Here is a 19,526-nt window from a genome sequence, read left to right on the forward strand (position 1 = left end):
CAACTTTATCCTTCCAGGCTGGTGATGAAAAGGGTTACTTATACATTCTTTTGCTTAATCTTCATACACAATCCCTATTTAGCAGATAACAGAATGACTTGAGAAAGTTACAATAAACATGCCCATGGTTCCACAGTTTGTCAGGACATGGCCTAGGTTTACCTCGTTCTGTCAGATCCTGGTCCCCATGGTCCCCACAGTGACTACATGGGTCACTTCTCACCATCACCCAAGACCTCCTGCTTCACATCCTACCCACAGCAGACAGACACTGGGAACGCTAAACAATGCTGCAGTGATTTTATTAGAGTAAGCCTGATAGAGACCACATAGGTGGGACAGGTGTCAGGATTCCAGCTTCAGTTGAGAAGAACGGGGCAGCACGTGGAGCGCAGACCAGGCATCACTGGCAATGACTATTTCACCAAAGAGACCGCACTAAGAATTATTCCAAAAACACTATTCAGAAACGTGGACACTTGATAGCCGCTGCAATCCTTGTTCAAGATGATGGTAACCTGGGAGGGAGTAGGAGGAGGAGGGACAACACCTGAGCCCACAGCAGGGCTATCCTGTCTACCCAGTGTCACCACATACTATACCCTCAGGGATTCAGCCCTCTCCCCAGCAAGAAACTCTGCCCACAGACCCACCAACGGAAAGGAGGCTGCCACTAGGCACCAGGGAGAAGATGGCTCCCTAATAGCCCAGGCACAGGCATCAGAATGGAGACTAGTCACCAGCCACACCAGGGAGAGGAAGAGATAACAAGGGCCAACAGAGCACAGCCAGGACTAGTCCTGAGGGAGGAGCAAGGGGCTGGTGTCTGGGTTTGGGTCACACCTCCTGCACCTGAGCTTCTCCTGTCAGGTGTGCTGGGTGGACTAATGTGCATGCAGGGGTCATAAACAACCCCATGTGCCCTGTGTGCTCATATTAGTGCAGGAAACTCTGTTTGCAGAAAACCTCTCGTTTTCAACAGTCAACAATTTGAGGAAAGTGTGTTGAGACAGACTATCCAAAATCTCCAGTATTGTTTGACAAGAACTATAAAGGAAAGATGGTTCTTCAGGAGATATACTGCTAGCCAAGGTGAGCAGCCACAGGTTCCTAGAAGCCTCCTCAGGAGCCTCGGGCACCAAAACACCAGAGCGGAAAATCAGGCTTGTAGACATGGAGACCATGTCAGTGGAAATGGGGCTCTGAGCCAGAGCAATGTCGATCAGAGGGGAAACAAGAGGAGGGGATGGAACCTTACAAAACCAGGGAGTCCCATGCTGGAAAGAGATTCCAAAGGCAGGGACTCCTTTTCAATAGTCCTAAAGTAGAACTGACACGATTCCTACATGTGTGTGAGCTGAAAGTTTCTTTTCCTGACAAACATTAAAATCCTACTCCTCCAATGCTAGCTCCTCTTACTGAGGGGAAAAAAAAAAATCACCTGCCTCAACACACTTGGTCTCGCAACCCTATTCTGTCTGTGAGTTGATTCGCATGCTGTGGGCATATGTGGCAACAAGAGAGGCCGGATGTGCAGATGGACTGCACTTGCATATTAGATGTGCTGCAGGGTGGAGCAAAAGTTCATGGGCTTCTTTGCTTATGGCTCTTGTCTGTCACATATTACATGACTGCATGATCTATTGTCATCTGGCATACCACACTATGCATGTGAGTGGGCAGGGCAGAGTCGGGGTCAGGAGAGTAAATTACCACGAGTTCTACATTATTCAGCTTGGCATCAAATCCCGCTTCATTGAAGCAATCCTGTATTGTCCCAAAGGCTGCCTTTTCCTCATCAGTAACATCAAGCAAATCGAGTGTTGAATTCAACAATGTTTTGCTTCCAAGTAAAACCGCAGCAACCCCGCCATAAAACACAGGGCAGGCTTCCACTGAAGGAAAGATAAAAAACATCTTGTCAAAGAACAACCAGAGTAGGAGGTCTATTTCCACCACTTGATAGGAAGTGTTGGAAACATATCCAAAGCTTCCAGAATCACCTCCCACAGAGACTGGCCTCTCCCAGGACTGCTTAATATCCCAGACAGAAAACCTCCCAGCAGAAGGGAGCAGTAAGAAGGGGTAGGCCTGGAGACCCCTCTGCCCTTGACCACGTCCCCAGGCAGATCAGCCTGCTTCCTCCCTCCCAATGAGCACCTATACCCCCAACAAACTATTCCCCAGGGTTTGCACAGCTAATGATCTTTCCAGCTCCACACCACCCTCTACATTCAAAGACTGACATCCTCAAGGCATTTCTGCAGGACTCCTGGGCACTGATCTGTTAATTGCCCTCGGAATCTGTCCCTAGAAGCAGCTTGGACAGGACTGTGGAGGCTGCAGTGAGATGGCAAGGGGCAAGGATCAGGAGGGTCATCTGGAACCTCCTTCCTACCCTCAATCGTCTTGAAGGTCAGCTCTCTGGTCACCAGCAAGGCCAGCACAAGCAGTGCTCCCTTCATCATGGTGGCAGCTAGAGTGCTCTGCTCAGGGCAGGGTTTCTGCTGCTTTATACACCACTAGCTACACAAGCCCAGCCCATTTACCTCCCAGGAGGATCACAGGCCTGTTGCCAGTAACGTGAGGTGGCTCCCTTGGATCCTGGGGTGTTTACTTGGAAGCCCATTCTGCTCTGAGAACAGTGCTCAGGGAAATTTGCAGTAGCATCTTTGCCAAAGATCAAGTGGAGCTGACATTTCTAAGTGACTCCATTTGGAGCCAAATGCTCTGTTGTCCCAGTCCCAACCATCACCTGTTTTCCTGGTCATCCTTCCCCCAACCTATCCTGGCTCTGAGGCAACAATCTCCCATACTGAGCAGATAGAATCACAGGAGGGCCAAGGACAGGTCTACACCACTCTCAGGTAGAAAAAGGTCATCCAGAATCCTCCCTTTTTTCCCAAGTTCAAGTCCTGGAGATAAGAATGGGGAGCTGAGCCTTACTGCATCCTCAAATATCTTAACATCTGCAGTCCCTAGACCGAGCCCTGAGATTTCTGGACAGCAGCCTTGGGTTCCAAATCATTCCCAAGAAGGAATTCACAGGACTTGGGCCAGGTAGATTTTCTCCAGCACTAATAATTCTGATAATTTCAGATCTGCCACCAACATTTCTCAAACCCTTAAGGAAGCAAGTTCCTGGAATCATTTTGGACCCCGAGTGGTCCAGACTTGCCCTTTCTGGTTGTCTCATCCTCTTCCATCAGTGAACCTGGTCTCAAGAGGTACTAGCACTGCACAGTCTATCCAGAAACATCAGTGACCAGCTGTGAAGTTGTGTGGTTTGTCTCATGCATCAGAGACTCTGAGGTCCACAGCCCTACAGGACACTGAGGACAGGAGTTCTAAGACCCAGAGGGCTGGGTCCATCAGAAGTGGCATTCCACATGTGAAAACTCTCTCAATGTCAAACTCAACCTTCCACATTAGGAGAGCAGTTTGTTAGCAAAAACAAGATGAAATGGACCTTGAAACTCTAAAAGGAAGTGTGAGACATTCCCAATGGCCAAACTGGAAATGGTCTGAGAGACAAAATATAAAACAAAGTATTGGATGATAACCCAAAGTATAAAGTCTGAGTCCATACTGATACAAACAAATGATTAAGTATAAATGCAGACTTTGCTGATGGTCCTGTGGTTAAGAATCTGCCCTCCAATGCAGTGGTAATTTGTTCAATTCCTGGTCAGGGAACTAAGTTCCCACCTACCCTGGGGCAACTAAAAAACGTCCTGCTGCAAGTAAAGAGAATGTGCTTTGTAAAGAGAAGTCCCAAATGCTGCAACAAAGACCTAGCACATTTAAACAAAACTAAAATAATGTGGGTGAAGAGACAACCACTTCTTACTGAAACATCCCTAATAACAGAGATAGATTATCCTCTCGAGGATGGGGACAATACTGCCCTGCACTCCCTGAGCTTGGGTTAGACTTAGTAACTCATCTCCAAAGAAAAGAGGAGGGGAGGAGAAGGGGAAAACAGTGCAGATCTGACAAAAACACTGTTAATCAATAGTCAAAGCTGATACACCCAGTAGTAAGACACAGCTGTCACGTGTACCCTGGTGTAAGGAGACAGGAAGGGAGCTTCACCTCTGTGGTGTCTTTCTCAAAATTCAAAGTCTAAACCCCACTCTCTGCTATGCACACATGCTTCATTTGTGTCCCACTCTTTGTGACCCCATGGACTGTAGCTCGTGAGGCTCCTCTGTCTATGGGATTCTCCAGGCAAGAGTACTGGAGTGAGCTGCTCTTTCCTCCTCCACTGTACATTTGTCTGCTATACAATAGCAGACAAATTCAGCTTTGAGGTCCTTCTACCATCCCTAGCAGGTCAGAAAGCAACAGTTAGAACTGGACATGGAACAAGAGTCTGGTTCCAAATAGGAAAAGGAGTACGTCAAGGCTGCATATTGTCACCCTGCTTATTTAACATATATGCAGAGCACATCATGAGAAACACTGGGCTGGAGGAAGCACAAGCTGGAATCAAGATTGCTGAGAGAATTATCAATAACCTCAGATATGCAGATGATACCACCCTTATGGCAGAAAGTGAAGAAGAACTAAAGAGCCTGTTGATGAAAGTGAAAAGGAGAGTGAAAAAGTTGGCTTAAAACTCAATATTCAGAAAACTCATATCATGGCATCTGGTCCCATCACTTCATGGCAAATAGATGGGGAAACAGTGCAAACAGTGGCTGACTTTATTTTGGGGGGGCTCCAAAATCACTGCAGATGGTGATTGCAGCCATGAAATTAAAAGATGCTTACTCCTTGGAAGGAAAGTTATGACCAACCTAGCAGCATATTAAAAAGCAGAGAGATTATTTTTCCAACAAAGATCTGTCTAGTCAAGGCTATGGTTTTTCCAGTAGTCATGTATGGATGTGAGAGTTGGACGGTAAAGAAAGCTGAGCACCAAAGAATTGATGCTTTTGAACTGTGGTGTTGGAGAAGACTCTTGAGAGTCCCTTGGACTGCAAGGACATCCAACCAGTCCATCCTAAAGGAGATCACTCCTGGGTGTTCATTGGAAGGACTGATGTTGAAGCTGAAACTCCAATACTTTGGCCACCCAGTGCGAAGAGCTGACTCATTTGAAAAGACCCTGATGCTGGGAAAGATTGAGGGCAGGAGAAGAAGGGGATGACAGAGGATAAGATGGTTGGATGGCATCACCGACTCAATGGACATGGGTTTGGGTGGACTCCGGGAGTTGGTGATGGACAGGGAGGAAGGCCTGGCATGCTGCGGTTCATGGGGTAGCAAAGAGTTGGACATAACTGATCAACTGAACTGAAGTGAACTGAACCATCCCTAGCCAGTCCTCCTAGGACGGCCAAGGCCATGACAGATCCCTAAGAGAGTTAAAGCTTAGGCAGTCCAGGGCCTTTTAAGGAGGAGGTGAACATTCTCCCTCATGCTTTCCTTAAGCCTTGTGCAATAACATATCTTGCCCGAGAACTGGCCTTTCCTTAGGTCCAGAACCTATGATCATGGACATGTTCTTCTTACCCTCTATGTTAATGATTATAATTGTAACAAATCTTGTCTGCGAGCCTGTTATTCAAGACTTGTACCCCTGATTACACAGCAACAGTATATATTACCCAGAGAAGTTGTAGGGAACCATTCTCCCTGGCAGGACCCAGTCTCTCTGGCTAATCTTGTGCTGAAGTTATCTCAGGATGTATGCCTTCAGAAAGGGTCTGGTGGAACTCTTACAACCTGGAGGTATTCTATTTATCTGTTCTCAGCAGCCAGTTGAGAAGTATGTAATGCCATGCTTAAACTAGTGAGGGTGGGTACTCTTTCTACCCCCTTCTGATGTCTGTGTCAGACCTTTCTCTGTCCTGTCACTTTAAATAAAAATCTTTGCTGCACAAAGCTTTGAGTGACTGAGACTGTGTCTTTGGTCCTGGAGTCAAATCTTCTCCTTCAGAGACCATGAACTCATCACCGAACTCCATCAGTTCAGTTCAGTTCAGTCGCTCAGTCATGTCCGACTCTTTGCAACCCCATGAACTGCAGCAGGCCAGGCCTCCCTGTCCATCACCAACTCCCGGAGTCCACCCAAACCCATGTCCATCGAGTCAGCAATGCCATCTAACCATCTCATCCTCTGTCGTCCCCTTTTCCTCCTGCCCCCAATCCTACCCAGCATTAGGGTCTTTTCCAATGAGTCAACTCTTCGCATGAGGTGGCCAAAGTATTGGAGTTTCAGCTTCAACATCAGTCCTTCCAATGAACACCCAGGAGTGATCTTCTTTAGGATGGACTGGTTGGATCTCCTTGCAGTCCAAGGGACTCTCAAGAGTCTTCTCCAACACCACAGTTCAAAAGCATCAATTCTTTGATGCTCAGCTTTCTTTATAGTCTAGCTCTCACCATCCACACATGACCACTAGAAAAACCATAGCCTTGACTAGACAGACCTTTGTTGGCAAAGTAATGTCTCTGCTTTTTAATATGCTGTCTAGGTTGGTCATAACTTTCCTTCCAAGGAGTAAGCGTCTTTTAATTTCACGGCTGCAATCACCATCTGCAGTGATTTTGGAGCCCAGAAAAATAAAGTACTCCATACGTGTAAGCTATTACCAGGAGAGATTGAGGGACTCCACAGAGCAGAGGACGCTGGGGACACATGACAATTAATGCAGTGTGTGTAGGCTTTGGATTGAATTCTCTAACCCAAAGACACATTAATGGACAATCTGGTGAAATCCCAATAATTATGTGAAGTTAAGTTGGAAGTAATGCTCCAAAGTTCCTTGTCAGTTTTGAAAAGTATTTTCAATTCTTTTATGAATCAAAATTATTCCAAATTAAAATTTTATTGAAAAACAACTTGATACAAGGAGTTCAATGTGGTACTCTATGACAACTTACAGGAGTGGAATTGGGTGGGATGTAGGGGGTGGTTCAAGAGGCAGGAGACATGTGTATGCTTACAGCTAAGTCATCTTGTATGGCACAAGGCAACATAATATTGTAAAGTAATTATTCTCCAATTAAAAATACATTAAAAAAGACAACACTGCATTAGGAAAGGGTTACATGTGTTGTATTCCATTGACTCTGACCACGTCTTTGACCTGATGTCATCAAGTGTCCCCACAATTCAAGGACATCTCAGACCATCCTGTGGCACACTCGGAAGGGTACTGGGCTGGATTGCAGCCACTTGTGTTACTCAGGACTCCAAGCCCTGGCTCTTCTCCTCACAGGGCTGTGGAGGGCATTGGGGGAAGTGTCTTCTGAAGGACAGGAGGCATGGGATCCATAGGCAGGGGTCTCACCACACGGAAGTACTGCCGCCACAGACAAAGGGCTAGCATGTGCAGCCTGGGCATTGGGGTATTCACCTTCCTGTTCAGGAACCTCTGAGACATATCTGCAGCCACGTGACCCCTCATGGGGTGACCTTCAGGGCAGTGGTGCCCAGGCAGAAGAAGCCCTGGCGAGGAGGGGCTCCACGGTGGTCAGCTGACACTGCAGCTCATTACTCAGTCCTCTTTGCCAAGAGCAGTTACCGGATGTGAATCCTATTTGGCATGGGGTTCTGACTGTGGTCACACCTCTGTGTCCCAACTTCAAATCAGGTCTTCCGTAAACCTCAAGTTCACTTAGAGAAAGAACAGTCAGGTGCCTCCAGCCAAAAGCTACTTGATTCTGGCTTATCAAACATTTTAAACCTTTATCTTATTTATTTAATGCCATGTAATATTCACAAGCATGTCTACAGCAAATAGAACTAAAAATACTCTCATCTATCAACTCCAGACAAATGGAACGCTCCTGCCATTATTCTGACAAACACTGTGCAACATCTACTGAATGCTGGGCTCTCTCCTAGTCCTGGGATGCAGCAGCACACAGCACAGCTCTCGCTCTCCTGCAGCTCTTCATCACCTAAGAGGGAGTGATGCTTTTGAACTTTTTTTGAACTTTTGAACTTGATGTTTTTGAATTGTGGTGTTGGAGAAGACTCTTGAGAGTCCCTTGGACTGCAAGGAGATCCAACCAGTCCATCCTAAAGGAGATCAATCCTGGGTGTTCATTGGAAGGACTGATGTTGAAGCTGAAACTCCAATACTTTGGCCACCTCATGCAAAGAGTTGACTCACTGGAAAAGACCCTAATGCTGGGGAGGATTCAGGGCAGGAGGAGAAGGGGACAACAGAGGATGAGTTGGTTGGATGGCATCACCGACTCGATGGACATGGGTTTGGGTGGACTCCGGGAGTTGGCGATGGACAGAGAGGCCTGGCGTGCTGCAATTCATGGGGTTGCAAAGAGTCGGACACGACTGAGCGACTGAACTGAATTGAAGAGGGAGTGAAAGTCAGTGACCCCAAGGGAAGAAGTGCTCTGCGGGAAGATGAAGCAGGGAGAAGACAGAGGGCTATGGGGGGAGGATGGAGACAGTGACCTTTGATATGAGGCCTCGGGATATGAGGAAATCTCTGCCCTGCAATACGTGAAGACATCTGATGATGAGGGAACGAATCATGCAACGACTGGAAGAAGAGACATCCAGTTAACGAGAGCACCACACAGAGAGGCCCTGCTGCATAAGCACACTTGCTCTGGTCAAGAAGCAGACAGGAGGTATTCAGGGAGGAGAGAAAGATTGACATAAGTTCACAGAGGCAGCAGCAGTGCAGAGTTGGTTGTGCAACTGGCCCAGAGATAATGGCCTAGAAGAGGCTTGGCTTTTCATCAAGTGGGAGCTCTGGGGAGGAGATGGGGGGAACAGCACAGAGACACTCAAGGGTAGAAAGGCTGTAAAAAGTGGATGGACCTACAGACTGTCATAGTGAGTGAAGTACATCAGAGGAGCAGAAACATCTTATGACATCTCATATGCAGAATCGAAAAAAAATTATACAAATAACCATATTTCCAAAACAGAAAGACTCTGATGGACTTAGAGAAAGAACATATGATTGCCAGTGGGGAGGATGAAGATAAGGGACAGTCAGAGCGTTTGGGATGCTCATGTATATACTGCTATATTTAAAATGGATAAGGATCACACACGATGATCAAGTCAGATATATACAAGGGAGGCAAGGATTCTTCAATACATGCAAATCAATCAATGTGATACATCATATTAACAAATTAAAAGATAAAAATCATATGATGTCATCTGGTCCCACCATTCATGGTAAATAGATGGGGAAACAATGGAAACAGTGACAGACTAGGCTCCAAAATCACTGCAGATGGTGACTGCAGCCATGAAATTAAAAGACGCTTGCTCCTTGGAAGAAAAGCTATGTCCAACCTAGACAGCATATTAAAAAGCAGAGACATTACTGTGCTGACAAAGGTCCATCTAGTCAAAGGACTGGCTTTTCCATAGTCATGTATGGATGTGAGAGTTGGATTATAAAGAAAGCTGAGTGCCAAAGAATTGATGCTTTAAAACTGTGGTGCTGGAGACGACTGAGAGTCCCTTGGACTGCAAGGACATCCAACCAGTTAATCCTAAAGCAAATCAGTCCTGAATATTCATTGTAAGGACTGATGCTGAAGCTGAAGCTCCAATACTTTAGTCACTTGATGAGAAACTGACTCATTGGAAAAGACTCTGATGCTGGGAAAGATTGAAAGCAGGAGAAGAATGGGACAACAGAGGGTGAGATGGTTGCATGGCATCACCGACTTAATGGATATGAGTTTGTGCAAGCTCTGGGAGTTGGTGATGTATAGGGAAGCCTGGTGTGCTGCAGTCCATGGGGTCGCAAAGAGTCTGACATGACCGAGCAACTGAACTGACTGACTGATAGATGTACTAAAAGCTTTCAACAAAATTCAGCACCTATTTATGATAGAAACTCTCCAGAAAATCAGCACAGAAGGAACCTACCTGAATATAATAAAGATCATGTACAATAAACACACAGGAGACATTGTTCTCCAGGGTGAAAAACAGAAAACAGTTCCTCTAAGATCAGAAACAATACAAAAGTGCCCAATTTGACTGCTATTATTCAACATAGTTTTGGACATTCTAGCCACGGCAATCCGAGACAAAGCAAAAATGAATCGAAAGTGGAAAACAAGAAGCAAAACTCTCACTGTTTTGCAGATGACATGACACCATACACAGAATATTCTGAAGATACTATCAAAATTTACTAGAGGTTATCAGTGAATTTAGTAAAGTTGCACTACACAGAATCAATATGCAGGAATCCCTTGACCTCCTGTACACTAACAATGAATACTCAGAAAGAGAAATTAAGGAATCAATTCCATTCACCATTGACATAAAAGGAATAAAATACCCAGCAATAAACCTACCTAAGGAGACAAATGAGCTAAATACAGAAAACTATAAGAAACTGATGAAAGAATCAAAGATGACATAAACAGATGGAGAGATATAACATATTCTTGGAAGGGAAGAATCAGTATTATGAAAATAGTATACTACTCTAAGCAATGTACAAATTCAATCCAATCCCTATCAAATTACCAATGGTGGGGAGGCGGTCCTAAGATGGCAGAGGAATAGGACGGGGAGACGACTTTCTCTCCCACAAATTCACCAAAAGAACATTTAGACGCCAAGCAAATTCCACAAAACAACTTGTGAATGCTGGCAGAGGACATCAGACACACAGAAAGGCAGATCATAGTCTTCAAAAGGAGGTAGGACAAAATATAAAAATAAAAAGAGAGACAAAAGAGGTAGGGACAGAGATCCATCCTGGGAAGGGAGTCTTAAAAAAGAGAGAAGTTTCCAAACACCAGGAAACACTCTCTCCGGCGGGTCTGTGGCGAGCCTTGGAATCACAAAGGGCAAAATAACCGGGAGGAAAAATAAATAAATAATTAAAACCCGTGGTTTACATACCTAACAGCAAATCCCAGCGGGCACACAGCCCAGACTCGTGCATCCCCAACTAGCAAGCGGGGGCTGGCAGGGAGGGGCGGGCTGCATTGTTTTGGGTTAGGACTGAGCCTGAATGCCCCGCGGGCAATCTGAGGGAACCAGATTGAGACAGCAACCTAGACCGTGGGATACCTTTCCCGCGAAAAGCCTTAACCTAAGACACCGCCAGGCCCGCTCACAGAACAAAGGACTGAGCAGAGTACACCAGCCGCGGACCTGCCCATCCCCAGCAGGAGACAGGCAGAGGAGCAGACTGTGGCTCAGACCATGAACTCCTTATTGCCAAATTCAACTTAAATTGAAGAAGTGGGAAAACCACTAGACCATTCAGGTATGACCTAAATCAAATCCCTTATGATTATACAGTGGAAGTGAGAAATAGATTTAACGGACTAGATCTGATAGAAAGAGTGCCTGATGAATTATGGATGGAGGTTCGTGACATTGTACAGGAGACAGGGATCAAGACCATCCCCATGGAAAAGAAATGCAAAAAAGCAAAATGGCTGTCTGAGGAGGCCTTACAAATAGCTAGGAAAAGAAGAGAAGCGAAAAGCAAAGGAGAAAAGGAAAGATATTTCCATCTGAATGCAGAGTTCCAAAGAATAGCAAGGAGAGATAAGAAAGCCTTCCTCAGCGATCAGTGCAAAGAAATAGAGGAAAACAACAGAATGGGAAAGACTAGAGATCTCTTCAAGAAAATTAGAGATACCAAGGGAACATTTCATGCAAAGATGGGCTCGATAAAGGACAGAAATGGTATGGACCTAACAGAAGCAGAAGATATTAAGAAGAGGTGGCAAGAATACACAGAAGACCTGTACAAAAAAGAGCTTCATGACCCAGATAATCACGATGGTGTGATCACTCACCTAGAGCCAGACATCCTGGAATGTGAAGTCAAGTGGGCCTTAGAAAGCATCACTACGAACAAAGCTAGTGGAGGTGATGGATTCCAGTTGAGCTATTTCAAATCCTGAAAGATGATTCTGTGAAAGTGCTGCACTCGATATGCCAGCAAATTTGGAAAACTCAGCAGTGGCCACAGGACTGGAAAAGGTCAGTTTTCATTCCAATCCCAAAGAAAGGCAATGCCAAAAATGCTCAAACTACTGCACAATTGCACTCATCTCACATGCTAGTAAAGTAATGCTCAAAATTCTCCAAGCCAGGCTTCAGCAATACATGAACCGTGAACTTCCAGATGTTCAAGCTGGCTTTAGAAAAGGGAGAGGAACCAGAGATCAAATTGCCAACATCTGCTGGATCATAGAAAAAGCAAGAGAGTTCCACGAAAACATCTATTTCTGCTTTATTGACTATGCCAAAGCCTTTGACTGTGTAGATCACAATAAACCGTGGAAAATTCTGAAGAGATGGGAATATCAGACCATCTGACCTGTCTCTTGAGAAACCTGTGTGCAAGTCAGGAAGCAACAGTTAGAACTAGACATGGAACAATAGGCTGGTTCCAAATAGGAAAAGGAGTACATCAAGGCTGTATATTGTCACCCTGCTTATTTAACTTATATGCAGAGTACATCATGAGAAACGCTGGGCTGGAAGAAACACAAGCTGGAATCAAGATTGCCGGGAGAAATATCAACCACCTCAGATATGCAGATGACACCACCCTTATGGAAGAAAGTGAAGAAGAACTAAAGAGCCTCTTGAGGAAAGTGAAAGAGGAGAGTGAAAAAGTTGGCTTAAAGCTCAATGTTCAGAAAACTAAGATCATGGCATCTGGTCCCATCACTTCATGGGAAATAGATGCGGAAACAGTGGAAACAGTGTCAGACTTTATTTTGGGGGGCTCCAAAATCACTGCTGATGGTGATTGCAGCCATGAAATTAAAAGACGCTTACTCCTTGGAAGGAAGGTTATGGCCAACCTAGATAGCATGTTTAAAAGCAGAGATATTACTTTGCCAACAAAGATCTGTCTAGTCAAGGCTATGGTTTTTCCAGTAGTCATGTATGGATGTGCGAGTTGGACGGTGAAGAAAGCTGAGCGCCGAAAAATTGATGCTTTTGAACTGTGGTGTTGGAGAAGACTCTTGAGAGTCCCTTGGACTGCAAGGGGATCCAAACAGTCCATCCTAAAGGAGATCACTCCTGGGTGTTCATTGGAACGACTGATGTTGAAGCTGAAACTCCAATACTTTGGCCACCTGATGTGAAGAGTTAATTCACTGGAAAACACCCTGATGCTGGGAAGGATTGGGGGCAGGAGGAGAAGGCGACGACAGAGGATGAGGTTAGATGGCAACACTGACTCGATGGACATGGGTTTGGGTAAACTCCGGGAGTTAGTGATGGACAGGGAGGCCTGGTGTGCTTCGTTTCATGGGGTCACAAAGAGTCGGACACGACTGAGTGACTGAACTGAACTGAACTGAAGACACCGCCAGGCCCGCTCACAGAACAAAGGACTGAGCAGAGTAAACAAGCTGCGGACCTGCCCATCCCCAGCAGGAGACAGGCAGGGGAGGGCAGCGAGAGCCAGAAGGGTGGACTCGCGGCCCCAGAGAGGCATTCTATACCAAACTGCAAACAAACCTTGCTGCTAACCAGGACTGCTTGGGACTTTCGAGGGTCGACACCCGCCGAGAGGGTCTCAGCCAGAGATCAGCTCCCCAGGAGAGAGCACAGCACACCTGGGAACGTGCGCCCATTGTACACCCAGAAAACCGAGTGGCTGGGACGGGGGAAGGGAAAAATACGCAGCCCTCGAATGCGCTAGCCAAAAACCTGGTCACTGGAGCTGCTCGGACCTGGGAAGGGCACAAAACCCAGGCTCAACCAAGTCTGCACCTTTGTGAAATACCTGGGAACCAGAACCTGAGTGGCTTAGACCTGGGAAGTACAGGCAACCCCAGAGGCCGCTTCAGACAGTTCCCGGCAGTGCAACCTAGAGCCTGAGCTGTGAAGACTGGGAAAGCACACACGCCGTGAGCGGGGCAAACCCAGTGTGGCCGAAACATTGTGAGCACACACCAGTGAGATTTGTTTGCAGTGTTCCTCCCTCCCCACAGCACGACTGAACAAGTGAGACTTATAAAAAAAAAAAAAAAGTGACCACCACCGCTCCCCTTGTGTCAGGGCAGAAATTAGACACTGAAGAGACCAGCAAACAGAAGAAGCTAAAAGAAACAGAAGGAATCGCTTCAGAAGTGACAGATGCAACAGATTAAAACCCTATAATTAGCACTGACTACATAGGAAGGGGCCTAGAGACCTTGAGAAGTACAAGCTGGACCAAGGAACTATCTGAAAATGAACTGACCCCACACAGTCCATAACAGCTCCAGAGAAAGTCCGAGATATATTTTTACTAGTATCATTTTTTAAATTTTTAAAACTTTTTATTTTTTTTTTGTTAATTTTTTAAAATTTTGTTTTATTTTCTCGTTTTATTTTTATTTTTAAGTCCCCTATTACTCCTTCAATTTTCATTTTTATAACCTACTATAACCTTGCAAAAAAAAAAAACCCTATTTTTATTTTTTAATTTTTTTTTCTTTAAGACATTATTTTTAAAGTAAACTTCATATATATATATATTTTATAATTTTTGTGACTTTGGCGGGTTTTTTTTTCTTTTTTCTTCTCTTTTTTTTTCTTTTCTTTCTCATTTTTTAATATGGTATTTTTGAGAACCTAACCTCTACTCTAGATTTTTAATCTTTGCTTTTTAGTATTTGTTATCAACTTTGTGTCTTCAAGAACCCAATTTTCAGCATCCATTTTTATTTGGGAACGAGATCACTGGCTTGACTGCTCTCTCCCCCTTTTAACTCTCCTTTTTCTCCACCAAGTTACCTCCATCTCCCCACTACCCCTTTTCTTCTCTACCCAACTCTGTGAATCTCTTTGTGTGTTCCGGGCTGTGGAGAACACTTAGAGAACTGATTACTGGCTGGATCTGTCTCTCCTCTTTTGATTCCCCCTTTTCTCCTCCTGGCCACCTCTGTCTCCTTCCTCCTGCTTCTCTTCCCTGTGTAACTCCGTGAACATCTCTGAGAGATCCAGACAGTGGAGAGCACATAGGGAAGTGATTACTCGCTAACTTGCTCTCTCCCCTTTTTCTTCCCCTCTTCTCCGCCTGGCCATCTCTATCTCCCTCCTCCCTCTTCTCTTCTCCACGTAGCTCTGTGAATCTCTCCGGGTGTCCCTCACTGTGGAGAAACCTTTCATCATTAACCTAGATGTTTTATCATTGGTGCTGTATAGATGGAGAAGTCTTGAGGCTACTGTAAGAATAAGACTGAAAACCAGAGACAGGAGACTTAAGTCCAAATCTTGAAAACACCAGAGAACTCCTGAAACCAGGAAGCATTAAACAATAGGAGCTCATCAAACGCCTCCATACCTACACTGAAACCAAGCACCACCCAAGGGCCAACAAGTCCCAGAGTAAGATATACCAAGCAAATTCTCCAGCAACACGAGAACACAGCCCTGAGCTTCAACATACAGGCTGCTCAAAGTCACACCAAACCCACTGACATCTCAAAACTCATTACTGGACACTTCATTGCACTCCAGAGAGAAGAAATCAAGCTCCACCCACCAGAACACCGACACAAGCTTCTCCAACCAGGAAACCTTGACAAGCCACCTGTCTAACCCCACCACAGCGAGGAACCTCCACAATAAAGAGGAACCACAAACTGCCAGAAAACAGAAAGGTCACCCCAAACACAGCAATATAAACAAGATGAAAAGGCAGAGAAATACCCAACAGGTAAAGGAGCAGGATAAATGCCCTCCAAATCAAACAAAAGAGGAAGAGATAGGGAATCTACCTGATAAAGAATTCCGAATAATGATAGTGAAAATGATCCAAAATCTGGAACACAAATTGGAGTTACAGATAAATAACCTGGAGACAAGGATCGAGAAGATGCAAGAAAGATTTAACGAGGACTTAGAACAAATAAAAAAGAGTCATTATATAATGAATAATGCAATAAATGAGATCAAAAACACTCTGGAGGGAACCAACAGTAGAATAAAGGAGGCAGAAGATAGGATAAGTGAGATAGAAGATAGAATGATAGAAATAAATGAAACAGAGAGGAAAAAAGAAAAAAGAATTAAAAGAAATGAGGACAACCTCAGAGACATCTGGGACAATGTTAAACGCACCAACATACGAATCATAGGAGTCCCAGAAGAAAAAGACAAAAAGAAAGACCATGAGAAAGTACTCGAGGAGATAATACTTGAAAACTTCCCTAAAGTGAGGAAGGAAATAATCACCCAAGTCCAAGAAACCCAGAGAGTCTCAAACAGGATAAACCCAAGACGAAATACCCCAAGTGAAAAGTGAAAGTGAAGTCGCTCAGTTGTGTCCAACTCTTAGCGACCCCATGGACTGCAGCCTACCAGGCTCCTACATCCATGGGATTTTCCAGGCAAGAGTACTGGAGTGGGGTGCCATTGCCTTCTCCAAAATACCCCAAGACACATAATAATCAAATTAGCAAAGATCAAACACAAAGAACAAATATTAAAAGCAGCAAGGGAAAAACAACAAATAACACACAAGGGGATTCCCATAAGGATAACAGCTAATCTTTCAATAGAAACTCTTCAGGTCAGAAGCGAATGGCAGGACATAATTAAAGTGATGAAAGAAAATAATCTACAGCCCAGATTACTGTATCCTGCAAGAATTTCATTCAAATACGAAGGAGAAATCAAAAGCTTTACAGACAAGCAAAAGCTCAGAGAATTCAGCACCACCAAACCAGCTCTCCAACAAATCCTAAAGGATCTTCTTTAGACAGGAAACACAGAAAGGGTGTATAATCTCAAATCCAAAACAATAAAGTAAATGGAAACGGGATCATACTTATCAATAATTACCTTAAACGTACATGGGTTGAATGCCCTAACCAAAAGACAAAGACTGGCTGAATGGATACAAAAACAAGACCCCTATATATGTCGTCTACAAGAGACTCACCTCGAAACAAGGGACACATACAGACTGAAAGTGAAGGGCTGGAAAAAGATATTTCATGCAAATAGAGACCAAAAGAAAGCAGGAGTAGCAATACTCATATCAGATGAAATAGACTCTGAAACAAAGGCAGTGAAAAGAGACAAAGATGGACACTACATAATGATCAAAGGATCAATCCAAGAAGAAGATATAACAATTATAAATATATATGCACCCAACATAGGAGCACCGCAATATGTAAGGCAAATGCTAACAAGTATGAAGGGGAAATTAACAATAACATAATAATAGTGGGAGACTTTAATACTCCACTCACACCTATGGATAGATCAACTAAACAGAAAATTAACAAGGAAACACAAACTTTAAATGATACAATAGACCAGTTATACCTAATTGATATCTATCTATAGGTCATTTCACCCCAAAACGATGAATTTCACCTTTTTCTCAAGCGCACACGGAACCTTCTCCAGAATAGATCACATCCTCGGCCATAAATCTAGTCTTGGTAAATTCAAAAAACTGAAATCATTCCAAGCATCTTTTCTGACCACAATGCAGTAAGATTAGATGTCAATTACAGAAGAAAAACAATTAAAAACTCCAACATATGGAGGCTGAACAACACACTGCTGAATGACCAACAAATCACAGAAGAAATTAAAAAAGAAATCAAAATATGCATAGAAACGAACAAAAATGGAAACACAACAACCCAAAACCCATGGGACATGGTAAAAGCAGTGCTAAGGGGAAGATTCATAGCAATACAGGCTCACCTCAAGAAACAAGAAAAAAGTCAAATAAATAACCTAACTCTACACCTAAAGCAACTAGAAAAGGAAGAAATGAAGAACCCCAGGGTTAGTAGAAAGAGAGAAATTTTAAAAATTAGGGCAGAAATAAATGCAAAAGAAACAAAAGAGACCGTAGCAAAAACCAACAAAGTCAAAAGCTGGTTCTTTGAGAAGATAAATAAAATAGACAACCCATTAGCCAGACTCATCAAGAAACAAAGGGAGAAGACTCAAATCAACAAAATTAGAAATGAAAATGGAGAGATCACAATAGACAACACAGAAATACAAGGGATCATAAGAGACTACTATCAGCAACTATATGAAAATAAATTGGATAACTTGGAAGAAATGGATAAATTCTTAGAAAAGTACGACTTCCCAAAACTGAACCAGGAAGAAATAGAAAATCTCAACAGACCCATCACAAACACGGAAATTGAAACTGTAATCAGAAATTTTCCAGCAAACAAAAGCCCAGGGCCAGATGGCTACACAGCTGAATTCTACCAAAAATTTAGAAAAGAGCTAACACCCATCCTACTCAAACTCTTCCAGAAAATTGCAGAGGAAGGTAAACTTCCAAACTCATTCTATGAGGCCACCATCACCCTAATACCAAAACCTGACAAAGATGCTACAAAAAAAGAAAACTACAGGCCAATATCACTGATGAACATAGATGCAAAAATCCTTAACAAAATCCTAGCAAACAGAATCCAACAACATATTAAAAAGATCATACATCATGACCAAGTGGGCTTTATCCCAGGGATGCAAGGATTCTTCAATATCCGCAAATCAATCAATGTAATACACCACATAAACAAATTGAAAAATAAAAAACATACGATTATTTCAATAGATGCAGAGAAAGCCTTTGACAAAATTCAACATCCATTTATGATAAAAAAAAAACCCTCCAAAAAGCAGGAATAGAAGGAACATACCTCAACATAATAAAAGCTATATACGACAAACCCATGGCAAACATTATCCTAAATGGGGAAAAACTGAAAGCATTTCCCCTAAAATCAGGAACAAGACAAGGGTGCCCACTCTCACCACTACTATTCAACATAGTTTTGGAAGTTTTGGCCACGGCAATCAGAGCAGAAAAAGAAATAAAAGGAATCCAGATTGGAAAAGAAGAAGTAAAACTCTAACTGTTTGCAGATGACATGATCCTCTACATAGAAAACCCTAAAGACTCCACCAGAAAATTACTAGAGCTAATCAATGAATATAGTAAAGTTGCAGGATATAAAATTAACACACAGAAATCCCTTGCATTCCTATACACCAACAACAAGAAAACAGAAAGAGAAATTAAGGAAACAATTTCATTCACTATTGCGACGAAAAGAATAAAATACTTAGGAATATATCTACCTAAAGAAACAAAAGACCTGTATATAGAAAACTATAAAACACTGGTGAAAGAAATCAAAGAGGACACAAATAGATGGAAAAATACACCGTGTTCATGGATCAGAAGAATCAATATAGTGAAAATGAGTATACTACCCAAAGCAATCTATGGATTCAATGCAATTCCTATCAAGCTTCCAACGGTATTCTTCAGAGAACTAGAACAAATAATTTCACAATTTGTATGGAAATACAAAAAAACCTTGAAAAGCCAAAGCAATCTTGAGAAAGGAGAATGGAACTGGAGGAATCAACCTGCCTGACTTCAGGCTCTACTACAAAGCCACAGTCATCAAGACAGTATGGTACTGGCACAAGGACAGAAATATAGATCAACGGAACAAAATAGAAAGCCCAGAAATAAATCCACGCACCTATGGACACCTTATGTTTGACAAAGGAGAAA

General features: G+C 43.5%; 2 protein-coding genes across 4 annotated transcripts in view; both read right to left on the minus strand.

The window, feature by feature from the left end:
- The window catches only part of LOC145515802 (uncharacterized), a 230,318-nt gene that overhangs the window by 97,430 nt on the left and 113,362 nt on the right, over positions 1-19,526 (minus strand). The window lies entirely within an intron of this gene.
- On the minus strand, positions 417-2,468 carry LOC145515803 (androgen-binding protein homolog). The gene is made up of 3 exons (XM_081517155.1): positions 2,399-2,468; positions 1,714-1,889; positions 417-518 (listed from the first exon to the last, which is right to left on the minus strand). The coding sequence occupies exons 1-3, from the start codon at positions 2,466-2,468 to the stop codon at positions 417-419; spliced, it is 348 nt and encodes a 115-aa protein (XP_081373281.1).

The sequence above is a fragment of the Giraffa tippelskirchi genome, chromosome 7 (assembly GCF_054371585.1).
Source record: "Giraffa tippelskirchi isolate mGirTip1 chromosome 7, T2T-mGirTip1v1.2.pri, whole genome shotgun sequence".
Taxonomy (NCBI): domain Eukaryota; kingdom Metazoa; phylum Chordata; class Mammalia; order Artiodactyla; family Giraffidae; genus Giraffa; species Giraffa tippelskirchi.